General features: G+C 39.6%; 1 protein-coding gene across 1 annotated transcript in view; it reads right to left on the reverse strand.

The window, feature by feature from the left end:
• LOC131997665 (cylicin-2-like) overlaps window positions 1–12,527 on the reverse strand; it is a 34,823-nt gene extending 22,296 nt beyond the window's left edge. Inside the window, exon 1 of the mRNA XM_059368879.1 lies at window positions 10,679–12,527. Within this exon, the coding sequence (XP_059224862.1) occupies window positions 10,679–12,527 (1,849 nt within the window). The remainder of the gene's footprint in view (window positions 1–10,678) is intronic.
• Between the last annotated feature and the right edge of the window lie 985 nt (window positions 12,528–13,512).

The following is a 13,512-nucleotide window of genomic DNA, read 5'->3' on the forward strand; positions in this document are numbered from 1 at the left end:
GGACATAGCTGCCATATAGACCGATCTTTCGATTTAAGGTCTTGGGCCCATAAAAGGCGCATTTATTGTTCGATTTCGCCGAAATTTGGAATAGTGAGTTGTGTTGGGCCCCACGATATTCTTCTTCAATTTGGCTGAGATCGATCCGGATTTGGATATAGCTGCCATATAGACCGATCTCTCGATTTAAGGTTTTGGGCCCATAAAAGCCGCACTTATTATCCGATTTTGCTGAAATTTGGGACAGTGAGTTGTCTTAAGCCCTTCGATATTATTTTTCAATTTGCCTGAGATTGTTCCAAATTTGGATATAGCTGCCATATAGACCGATCCCTCGATTTAAGGTTTTGGGCCCATAAAAGCCGCACTTATTATCCGATTTTGCTGAAATTTGGGACAGTGAGTTGTCTTAAGCCCTTCGATATTATTTTTCAATTTGCCTGAGATCGTTCCAAATTTGGATATAGCTGCCATATAGACCGATCTCTCGATTTAAGGTTTTGGGCCCATAAAAGACGCATTTATTGTCCGATTTCGCAGAAATTTGGGGTCAGTGAGTTGGGTTAGGCCCTTCGACATCCCTCCTTAATTTGGCTCAGATCGATTCAGATTTGGATATAGCTGCCCTATGGACCGACTTTCGATTAAAGGTCTTAGGCCCATAAAAGGCGCATTTATTGTCCGATTTCGCCGAAATTTAGGATAGTGGTTGTGTTGGGCCCTGAGACATTCTACTTCAATTTGATCCAGATCGGTCCTGATTTGGATATAGCTGCCCTATGGACCGACTTTCGATTAAAGGTCTTAGGCCCATAAAATGCGCATTTATTATCCGATTTCGCAAAATTTTGGGATAGTGAGTTGTGTTGGGCCCTACGATATTCTTCTTCAATTTGGCTGAGATTGCTCCAGATTTGGATATAGCTGCCATATAAACCAATATTTACTGGGCCTTCATTTTATATTCCAAGAATTTTTAGAAAAATTGTTTGTTTGAATTTTTGAGCTGATCTCTTTTGGCAAAGCTTTTTTCCCCTAAAAATGTACTTCCGTTACTGTAATCTTCCTTATTTTATTACTGGACATATTACCCTTATATGTAGAAGGTTTTCATCAATGCTCTGTTTGCCCTTCCAACTGAGAGCATACATATTTTTCATAATTTATTGAATTTTTTTTTTCTTTTTCCAACTAAATTTATAAGTGTGTTGTAATTTGAAATAGGAATGGAATTCCATGCAATCACCTTAATCAAATTTACAGCAAAGCATAAATTTTACAAACATTAACAAATATTTTTTGTGGCATTGATTGATACACTTACAACTTTTCCAAAGCAGTGACATTTCTGACAGCCATCACAACAATCCAGCAATGAGAAATTTAATAATAAGTTTTATGATTGAATAGAAACTTTATATGAAATTTTTGATATATGATAAAGTCTGACTCTTAAAGGCAATTCAATATAGAGTTTTAGTTCAATTTTATTAAATTAATATAAAAATTCTATTGAGTTTATAATCACACATGAAGCAAAGCAATAATTGGTCTAAGTAAATAGTTTAGAGCAAGGATGTAAATAGACTGTGGAATATTTAACAAATTTGTTAAACACAAAGCAATAGCTTACCTTATAATGTTTATAGACTTTTAGGAGATTTTTTTTGCATAAAATCAGTTTGCCTGCTTATGGTAATTTTCTCTACATTACCCCAATAAGTGTCAACTTTGTCTTTTGTAATCAGATAACAAACTCATATTGAGTATAGCAAAGAGTTGCAGAGAATTATTGCAAAAACAAATTATAAATTAAAAATCTTAAATTAAATTTTCCCTAGACTTTGTTAGAGTTGTTGTATTTGTATTGACAAATTAAAGACATATTAAAATATGTCATCCTACTGCCTTTGTTGGCATCTCAAAGCACGTTGTTTTGCTGCAATTTTGCACGGAGTATGAGGAGAATGTGTGGCATGAAGTTTTACTATGCCACAAAAACCAAGAAGCCATACCACAGATGATGCCAACATTAGTGAGACTCAAAGTCAAAATTCAGCGACGGAGCAGACTAAGAAGAAGGTTTTTGTTTTGCATATCAAGGACAAAATTCATCTTACTTAGTCTTACTTACCTTGTGCACACAGAGTCTATGCGTGGTTGTGGTTTAGCATATGTATTTTACTTAAATTAAGATTTTCCGCACAATTGAAGCAATGTTAATACTTACAATTAATGGTTGCTAGTGGTGCTTAAATGTCAGCCACCAAACCTTTGTTGACAAAAACACAAATTACAAGTTTTAACAAATTTTCCTACAGAAATTTCCATAGGAAATGTTTAAAAAACTTTCCTAGGAAAAAAAATGAAATTGTTGTGCTGTGTTTGTTTGTTAATTTGTTTGTCTGTTCCGTATAGGCTCAAAAAATGCAGAACCAATTTTCATGAAATTTTCACAGATGTTAGAGTTTGAAAAGGATACTGCAGTTTTTGATATCCGAAGGGGGGGGCGGACCCTCCCCCTTACTCTAATTTTCAAAAATGACAGATCTTGGAGATGCTTGAACTGATTTAAGCAAAATTTTGTATGCCACCTCATGGTAACTCCAAAGCACGAAATTGGTATACATATTTGGGCGCAACTATCCTGGGGGGGGCGCCCCATCAAAAAACCCAGCCGAACGGACATGTTTACCGACTGGGGCAATATGGGTATCAAATGAAAGGTATTTAAGAGTAGAGTACGAACATGGCATAAAAATGTCACCCTTAGTGGGGGGGGTTCCCCATTCCCCATCTCCAAGAACTCCACCCAACAGGACACTTTTATTGCTTTGGGCAATATGGGTATCAAATGAAAGGTATTTAAAAGTAGAGTACAAATCCCACATACAAATGTATTCCTTGGTCCCTGAGGGGCTCCCCCAACCCCCAAAACCCCCAGCAAGACATATTTACCGATTGGCACAATATGGATATAAAATGAACGGCCTATAAAAGAATAGTAAAAAGCTGATATAAAAATGTATTCCTTGGTGTCTGAGGCGCTCCCCACCTACCAAAAACCCCTCAACAGGATATATTTACCGATTGTACTATATGGGTTTCACATGAAAGGTGTTTGAAGGTTGAGTATACATCTGTTATAAGAATACCGTCCGAGGTGTACCCCTGGGCCTCTTCAAACCCAAAAACCTCCAAAACGAGCATGAATGTCCAACGTCACAAAATGGGTATAAAATGAAAGGTCTTTGAGAGTTGAATACGAATCTGATTTACACATACGGGACAGTACGCTTCAATAAGACGTGTAGTTCGATCGGGAAATTAGGCCAATTAAAAGAAAGGTCTATGACAGTAGAGTTCGAATCTGATGTTGATATAAGGATTCAAGTGTCTGGGTCCCGTCCTGCCGTTCAGCCGTACATGTAGATCTAGACATTAAAGGACTCAAATAATTTGTCTTAGCGTCGAGGGGACCGACCCTATCCTCCTAATAAAAATAACACCAAACTGCCATCTAGGACGACCGAGAAAATATTGTATCCAAATGCAGGGATGTGTCAGAGGGCAACCGCCTACCCATAAAAAAAAGTTAAAAATAATAAATGAAGGCCAATCAGGATAGAATAGCATGACAATAAAAGTCAGAGGAGGAGAGTACACTTTTTACCCTCATTACCACGCGATGGCCTGCGGATCTTTAAAAATGTGGTATCCCAAGTGGAAGCTTTAGAATATGATTTTGAAAGTAGATAAACAATACAAAAAAATTAATTAATTTTGCGCATCTGAGCGAAACAAGTAGCCCTGAATATCTTGATCGCCACTTTCAAATTGCTTGACTTTATAGGGCTCAAACAAAATCGTGATCTAGCACGATGCCCATATTATTTCAGGGTCCTCCTAAACACCCTTTAAACCGGGCTAATATTTGATAGTAGAAAAAGAATTTTATATCCAATTTTGGGGCCAAGTGTTTGGGGTCGTCTCACTCCATAAACTCTGCCCAAACCAATTGCAATTGCTGCTCAAATAAAAGCTATTTGAGAGTGAAGCACGACACTGATTTTTTTTTCAGGGCTAATTGTGTGGGTGGCCGCCCCACCCTAATTACCCCCCAACCTAGACATATTTGTGGATTATGGCAAAAAGGGGTTCAAATTTGATATTCGTTTTATGACCAAGTGTTTCAGGGACTACTCATCTCATAAACTCCCCCTGAACCACACCACATATACCGCCTATAGGGAGTAGAGTATGAATCGGATATCCACCTTCGGGGCAAAGGGTTTGTCTACTCCAATCCACTTCCAAAACCAAGAGAATGAAGTAGATCCAACATCCAAACTTTAATTGGTAGACCCTCCCCTTACCCTTACGCCAGATCTCAGAGATAGATGGGGCGATTTACGCGAAATTTTATACGTTTATTGCTGTAAGAAATTTTGTCAAAATTTACTTTCCTTGGGAAATTTTGTGGAAATTTTCCTTCTTTTGGGAATTTTGTCGACATTTCATTTGATTTGGAGTTTTTGCTAAAATCTCCTCTCTTTGGAAAAATATGTCATAATTTGCCCCCCCAAAAAAAATTAATTTTGACAAAATTTACCAAGAAAAGAAATTTGTACAAAATTTCCCAAATGTAAGAAATTTTATCAAAATTTGCCAGAAAAAAAAGGAGTTTTGATAAAATTGCCAAAATATAATGAAATTTTGTCAAAATTTCTTATGGGAATAAAACTCTTTTTTTTGGCTTTGCTTTTCCATTTGCATCTCCAATCATCCAGCTCGTCTCGAAAGAGAAACAAACAAAAATTGTAAAATTTAATTATCTCGCCCTAACAGGCAAAAAAACTTGAAAAATTAGAAAAAAAAACTTTTACAAAATTTTACAAAGAAAGACAATTTTTACAAAATTTTCCACAGAAAGGATATTTTTACAAAATTTGCCAAAAAAGGATATTTTTGCAAAATTTTCCAAAGAGTGTTAATTTTTACAAAATTTTCCAAAGAAACGAAATGTAAAAAAAATATCCCAAAAAGGGCCATTTTGATTAAATTTCCCAATGTAAGGAAATTGTAACAAAATTTCCCAATGTAAGGAAATTTTAATAAAATTTCCTATAGAAATGAAATTTTTATAAAATTTCCCAAAGAAAGGAATTTCTTACAAAATTTCCCAAAGAAAGGAAATTTTTTAACAAATTTTCTCAAAAATGGAAATTTTTACAAAATTTCCTTAAAACTTAAATAAATAAATTTTGTAAGAATTTCCATAAAAATATAATATCTGTAAAATTTCCTTCAGAAATAATATGTACATAATAAAAATTTTAGCCAATTGTGCCAAAATTTCCTATGCAAATGAAATATTTTCAAAATTTCTAGAGAAATTAAATTTTTACAAAGAAAGGAAATTTTTAGAAAATTTTCCAAAGAAATGATATTTTTACAAAATTTCCCAAAGAACTGAAATTGTTGCAAAATTTCCCAAAAAAAAGGGAATGTTTATGAAAAATATCCTAAAAAAAGGAAATTTTGATTAAAGTTCCTAATGTAAGGAACTTTTGACTAAATTTCCTGTAGAAATGAAATTTTTACAAAATCTTCCAAAGAAAGGAAATTTTTAAAAAATTTCCCAAAACAAAGAAATTTTTACAAAATTTCCCAAAAAAAGGAAATTTTTACAAAATTTCCCAAAGAAAGGATTTTTTTTACAAAATTTTCCAAAGAAAGGAAATTTTTAAAAAAAATTTCTAATACAATTTTAATTTTTACAAAATTTTACAAGGAAAGCAAATTTTTGCAAAGAATGAACATTTTTACCAAATTTCCCAAAAAAGGATAATTTTGCAAAATTCCCCAAAAAAAGGATATTTTTGCAAAATATCCCAAAGAATGGAAATTTTGATTATATATCCCAAGCAGGGAAATTTTTACAAAATCTTCCAAAGAAAGGAATTATTTACAAAATTTCCCAAAAAAAACGGAATTTTTTTTACTCAATTTCCCAAAAAAGGAAATTTTGACAAAATTCGGTCTTATATGAAAAGACCGAAGTAAATAAATATTGTAAAAGTTTTTCACAAGAATATAAAATCGCTAAAATTTCCTTTAGAAAAATAATAAAATTTCCCACCAGATGGAATTGTAACAAAATTTCCTATGAAAATGAAATTTTAACAAAATTCCCTATAGATATGGCATTATGACAAATTTTCAAGTTGAAACTGTGTTTTCACATTAAACTTAAGCTCTCCATGTTATGTTATAACCTAACCCCCTCTTGCTTTATTTTTCCTTAAGCATTCCTTCAAGGGACTGAGGCAATATTTCTCCCAATATATTTAAGACCGCATATCTCTTAAAGTTTCTAATGGCAATCTTGATTTGTAATCCTGCAAGTTATTGAGTTGCGTAAGTCAAATAGCCTTGCCAAAACTTGGTGGCAAGTTGTTCAACATCAATAAGGATTGCGAACATTTGGGAAATCGAAGTTTTTGTTGACTCTGGCAAAAAGAAAGTTTAAGTACTCAAACCCAGCCAAAGGCAGCAAAGGGGAAGCCAACAAAAGAAGAAAATTTGTTGGCATCTTTGTGGCTTTTTGAGAGCTACTCAATGGCAACCAATGAGAAATTTCACTTAAATGATGACCACAAAGTCTTGGTGGTTATTCTTCGACACTTTGGCCGTCTAATTAATGGTGTGGAGGACTACGACTCGGAATGAATATTGAAAAGCAATGACGCCAAGAAGCATTAAGAACACCTCAAGAATTTATGCATTAGCCAAAAATCTTAATTTGTTATGGAAAATTGGTATGTAAGTAAACTCATGGTTGAATTACTTGCGAATGGTTAAGATATGAAAGGCCAATTGGGGTTTGTAACCACTAAAATTCCACAAATACCCTTGCCTTTTTTTTTGTAGCAATTTATGGTTTAACCGCATTGCACATGCTATAAATTACAACAAAAGCTGTGTAAATACTTGTCCATTTTCCATGGAAAGTGTCGATGTATGTGTGTGTGTGTATGTGTTTCACCTGTTGATGTGTGTGGGCATGGAGTGTGCGATATTGGCCAAAGCCAATGACCAGAGTGAAAATAAATTAATTCAGTCCCATGGAAATTCTGGCAAAATCTTTGGTTTATCAAAATTGAAACGTGTTGAATTGGGGATTTTTGTGGTGGGGAATTAAAGCTGATGAAATTGTAAATGGATGTGTATGGAATGCGAGTTTACTTTTGTGTGGCTGTCTTGCATAGACAATTTTGTCAAATTTGTATACTTTTTTTGTAGGCAAAATTTCCTTTTTTTTGATTTCTCTTAGTCGCCCTGCCTGTTTTTCATATCCTGATTCTACCATACCAGCATACCATCGAATTTTTGTCATGTCAATGGTTACACATCATTACAACACTTAATTAAACTATAATTGCTGACTGGTCTGGTGTATGCTGCCATAATTCTTCGTGCAAGGCAAAGAAAAAACTAAAGAAGAAGAAGCAAAAGAAAATCTTGCAGTGACACGTGTCCCACATGACTACGTGTCTTTTTTTAAGGCCATACAGTTTTCTTAGCCACACAAAAAGCAAGTCAACTACCAAGGCCCCTTTATCAAGAAATTAAAATACAGATTTTTTTTTTCAATTTTTTTCTTTTCATTTGCGGCAATAGTAATGAAGTCCTTAACACAGAATGAGTGTAATAAAATTTCTCAAGGAACCCAAAATAATGAGAAAATAAAATAATGTTTTTTTTTTGCTCTCCGGGACAAACAAGTGTCTTACATGGTTTAATCAGTTTCATTCCAACACACACACACATGCACTCATATTAAAGCGACACATCTGCATGTGTTAGTTAAAGATGGCATAAAAGAAAATCTTTCGATTCTTGGGTTGCGTGCTTTGGGATGAAATAATAAATGTGACCCACTTTCCCCGCAGATTGTATGAACATGATTGTGATATTTTTGTGATTCTCTCACAGTTGGAAGACTGTGTTCATAATTGTAATTATTTTTTTCAGTATTTCCCTCGCCCTCATCATATATTATGAGTGCTTCTTTAATTTGTCCTTTTGTGGTTCGTAAGCACTTATTTTTTCATTGTAAACATTTTCTTTGCAGGAATACGGATTCACCTGCCACTCCCTAGTCAGAGTAAGTACGCCCGCCTGTCTCACCATCCACTTGCTAATAATTCCTTTTTCTTTTTTTTATCGTTTTATCCCCGAAATCCTCTTGAATGAAGTCAATCATTTTCTCGCCTTAATGTAATGTCTTTTTTGTCCTTGATAATTCCGTCCGTCCTTTCACAAGTTCTTCTTTCTTCATCCATCGTTTTCGTATCACTATCTCTCCTCTGGTGGGCCATCGTAGCTCAGCGGTTAGCATGTCCGTCGTTAACGCTGAACGCTAGGGTATAATCCCGGCGAGAATACCAGAAAAAAATTTCAGCGGTGGTTATTTTCTCCTAGTGATGTCGCCAGGAGTGTGATGTATTGGGTTGCCCAAAAAGTAATTGCGGATTTTTCATATAGTCGGCGTTGGCAAATTTTTTCACAGCTTGTGACTCTGTAATTGCATTCTTTCTTCTGTCAGTTATCAGCTGTTACTTTTAGCCTGCTTTAGAAAAAAAGTGTAAAAAAAGTATATTTGATTAAAGTTCATTCTAAGTTTTATTAAAAATGCATTTACTTTCTTTTAAAAAATACGCAATTACTTTTTTGGCAACCCAATATTTACCTTTGGTAATCTGTCATATGAATTTCTCTACATAGTTGTGTCGCTCTGCGGCAAGCTATTCGGATTTTGCAATGAAAAGGAGATCCCTTACCATTGAGCTTGAACTTGTATCGGACAGCATTAATTGATATGAGAAAAATATCCCCGCTGAGCGTTAATGGAACATGAGCAAATTTGCAATCCTTTCCTTTGTAATTTTATTTCATCTACCTCGTTCTTTGTTTAATTTTTTCCTTTGTTTTTACATTTGCACTTGCCTCCTTCCTTCCCTTTGCTAATCCATTCTTTACTTCCTTACTTTGCTTCTTTGCTCGGTTCTTTACTTGGCCTTCGAACTTTCTTCCATCTGTTCCGCCATCCGTTCTGTCATACGTTCATCCGTTCATTCTTTAGTACATTCTTTACTTTGTGATTGCATTTGTTTTCAGTTCTTCCATCTGTGTTTCTCTGTCTAAACCCCTTTGCCACTCATCGTCTATTCATTCCTGCCACTGCCTGCTAAACCCTTCCTTTATCCTGTCTTTACTGTCGTTTTTTATATTCCCTATACTTTTCTTTGTTGTCCTTTCTATGTCCTTTTCTCATCCACCCTCTGCCTCACATTCCGTACCTTCTTTCATTCTTCCCTCATTTTCCACCCTTTCAATCGGCAGTTTCTTCATTCATTCTGCCGTCCCTCCTTCCGTTCTCCAATCCTTTCCTTCATCAATTTCTCTGTTCTTCCTGGTTTTCTTCCTCCGTCTCTTTTGCCGTTACTTTCTACGTCCCTCCTTCCACATTTCCCTACTTTGGTTCTACCTTCCGTCCCTCTTTAAAACATCATAGCCTCCACTTTGGAGAGGGCATCAAAAGGGAGGAAGGAATAATTGAGGTATGACAGGATGTTTTAAAGAGAGACGGACGTTCCCTCTTATACCTCTTAATCCACCCCTCCCTTTCCCAGGTCCTTTTCCGAGGTCCTTCCTTCCGACACGCTTTCATTCCTCCCTTCCTTTCGACTCGCCGTCTGTTCCTTCACTTCGTTCTCATTCCATTCCTTCTTCCATCCCTGCCCTTCATCTATTTTTCCGCCTCCCTTTACGTCCATACTATCATTTCTCCTTCCGTTCCTTTCTCCGACCCTACTTGAGACATTCCTTCCTTCAATCCTCAATTCCTTTCTACTTTTATTTGTCTTTCCTTCCTTTCTCTTTCCAATCCTCATCCACCGTCATTCTTAAGTACCTTCCTCCATCCTATCCTCCGTTCCTTCCTCCGTCCTTTCCTCCATCTCTTCCTCCGTTCCTTCCTCTGTGTCTTCCTGCGTTTCTTCCAACGACCTTTTCTACATTCTTTCCTGAGTTTTTTCTCAGATTCTCTTTTCGTCCAACATTTCGGTCCTCCATTCGACCCTGCGTCCTGCCATCGTTCCTCCGTACGTACTTACTTGCGACATTCCGTCCCCTATTTTTTTCTTCGTTCACCGTCCCTTACTTAGTCCCTTTACTATTCTTTTCGTCCTCCGTTCCTTTCTCCGTTACTTACTTCGTTTCTTCCTTAGACCCTTTTTACGTTCCTTTCCTCTTTCAATCCCTCCTTCCGATCCTTATTCTATCCCACCGTCCGATCCTCCTTCCGCTTATACTTGCCACATTCCTTCCTTCATTTCTTTTTTTTGTTCTGTCTAGCGTCTTTCGCTTAGTTCTTTTTCTTCCTACAATACTTCCCTTTCTCCGTCTAAAGCCCCTTTCATATTTTTGTTTCCTCTGTCTCTTCATTCGTCCCGTCTACCGTCCTTCTTTTCGATCCTACTTGCGACATTCCCTTTTTCGTCCGATTCTCTTTTCCTTTTTGTATCACATTCTCCATTCCTTCCTTAGTTTTTCCTTCTTTCTTCTCACATGCGACATTCCTACTATCATTCCTTCCACCATCCCTTCCTACGTCCCTTCCTACGTCCCTTCCTACGTCCCTTCCTACGTCCCTTCCTACGTCCCTTCCTACGTCCCTTCCTACGTCCCTTCCTACGTCCCTTCCTACGTCCCTTCCTACGTCCCTTCCTACGTCCCTTCCTACGTCCCTTCCTACGTCCCTTCCTACGTCCCTTCCTACGTCCCTTCCTACGTCCCTTCCTACGTCCCTTCCTACGTCCCTTCCTACGTCCCTTCCTACGTCCCTTCCTACGTCCCTTCCTACGTCCCTTCCTACGTCCCTTCCTACGTCCCTTCCTACGTCCCTTCCTACGTCCCTTCCTACGTCCCTTCCTACGTCCCTTCCTACGTCCCTTCCTACGTCCCTTCCTACGTCCCTTCCTACGTCCCTTCCTACGTCCCTTCCTACGTCCCTTCCTACGTCCCTTCCTACGTCCCTTCCTACGTCCCTTCCTACGTCCCTTCCTACGTCCCTTCCTACGTCCCTTCCTACGTCCCTTCCTACGTCCCTTCCTACGTCCCTTCCTACGTCCCTTCCTACGTCCCTTCCTACGTCCCTTCCTACGTCCCTTCCTACGTCCCTTCCTACGTCCCTTCCTACGTCCCTTCCTACGTCCCTTCCTACGTCCCTTCCTACGTCCCTTCCTACGTCCCTTCCTACGTCCCTTCCTACGTCCCTTCCTACGTCCCTTCCTACGTCCCTTCCTACGTCCCTTCCTACGTCCCTTCCTACGTCCCTTCCTACGTCCCTTCCTACGTCCCTTCCTACGTCCCTTCCTACGTCCCTTCCTACGTCCCTTCCTACGTCCCTTCCTACGTCCCTTCCTACGTCCCTTCCTACGTCCCTTCCTACGTCCCTTCCTACGTCCCTTCCTACGTCCCTTCCTACGTCCCTTCCTACGTCCCTTCCTACGTCCCTTCCTACGTCCCTTCCTACGTCCCTTCCTACGTCCCTTCCTACGTCCCTTCCTACGTCCCTTCCTACGTCCCTTCCTACGTCCCTTCCTACGTCCCTTCCTACGTCCCTTCCTACGTCCCTTCCTACGTCCCTTCCTACGTCCCTTCCTACGTCCCTTCCTACGTCCCTTCCTACGTCCCTTCCTACGTCCCTTCCTACGTCCCTTCCTACGTCCCTTCCTACGTCCCTTCCTACGTCCCTTCCTACGTCCCTTCCTACGTCCCTTCCTACGTCCCTTCCTACGTCCCTTCCTACGTCCCTTCCTACGTCCCTTCCTACGTCCCTTCCTACGTCCCTTCCTACGTCCCTTCCTACGTCCCTTCCTACGTCCCTTCCTACGTCCCTTCCTACGTCCCTTCCTACGTCCCTTCCTACGTCCCTTCCTACGTCCCTTCCTACGTCCCTTCCTACGTCCCTTCCTACGTCCCTTCCTACGTCCCTTCCTACGTCCCTTCCTACGTCCCTTCCTACGTCCCTTCCTACGTCCCTTCCTACGTCCCTTCCTACGTCCCTTCCTACGTCCCTTCCTACGTCCCTTCCTACGTCCCTTCCTACGTCCCTTCCTACGTCCCTTCCAACGTCCCTTCCTACGTCCCTTCCTACGTCCCTTCCTACGTCCCTTCCTACGTCCCTTCCTACGTCCCTTCCTACGTCCCTTCCTACGTCCCTTCCTACATCCCTTCCTACGTCCCTTCCTACGTCCCTTTCCGTCCCTCCTTTGGATCCTGCTGCCACCCGCACTTCTGTACTTACTTGCGACATTCCTTTTTCCTTCCCTTCCTCCGCTTCTTCCATATTTTTTTCTCCGTCCAATCTTCGGTTCCTTCCTCCTTTCTTTCGATCCTACTTGCAACATTTCTTCCTCCATTCCTTTCTTCGTCCCTTTGTCTTTTCCATTCTCCATCTCATGCTCCGTTCAATCTACCGTCCTTCCTTCTGCCCATCCTTTCGTCTCCCCTTCAGACTCACCTTTCGTACTTTTTTGCGACATTCCTTCCTTATTTGCTACGTCCATTCCTAAAACACTTCTTACTTTATTTCCCTCTTTTCATCCCTGATTCCAGTCCTCTTCCTTTCCACCTTTCGACACTCCTTCCCTACATACTTGGTAAATTCCTTCCTCTATACATTTCTCCGTTCTTTTAACCGTTTTTTGCTTCTTTCCTTCCTCCTTTCCTTCCTCCGTTCCTTCCTCCGTTCTTTATTCCGTTCCTTCCTCCGTTCCTTCCTCCGTTCCTTCCTCCGTTCCTTCCTCCTTTCCTTCCTCCGTCCCTTGCCTCGTTGATTTTCTTACTACGCCTCTTCTTTCTTTCCCTGCCCCGTTGTTTTTCTTACTACATCCCTTCCTCAGTCCCTTTAGGTCGCTTCCTTAGTCCGCTTCCACGTTCCCTGCTATGTCCCTTCCTACGTCCTTTCTTCTGTTCTTTCCTTCGTTCCTTCCAACATACCGTACTTTCTTTCTCAATTCTACTTCGCTTCCTGAGACGCTTCTAACGTCCTTTCCCTCTTTTCGTCCCTCTATCCGGTCCCCTTCCATCGCAATTTTCTACGCTCCTTCCGTACTTATTAGCAAAATTCCTTCCCCCGTTTTTTTCACCGTTCCTTTTTCAGCTCCTACCTACGATCCTTTCCTTGCTCCGTTACTTCTCTTACATCCTTTCCTCCATTCCTTTCCTTTGTCGACCATTCCTTCCACATTTCTTTCTCTTTCTAATCCTCCCTCCATTCCTACGTCCCTTCTTCTGCTCTTTCCTACCTTCGTTTCTACCAACGTACCTTCCTAAGATCCATCCTACGTCCCTTCCTACTTTCCGTCCCTCCTTTAGATTCATTTTCCTTCACCCTTCCGACACTTCTTCCGTACTTACTTGCAACATTCCTTCCTGCTT

This window comes from Stomoxys calcitrans, chromosome 5, assembly GCF_963082655.1.
Source record: "Stomoxys calcitrans chromosome 5, idStoCalc2.1, whole genome shotgun sequence".
In the NCBI taxonomy this organism is placed as follows: domain Eukaryota; kingdom Metazoa; phylum Arthropoda; class Insecta; order Diptera; family Muscidae; genus Stomoxys; species Stomoxys calcitrans.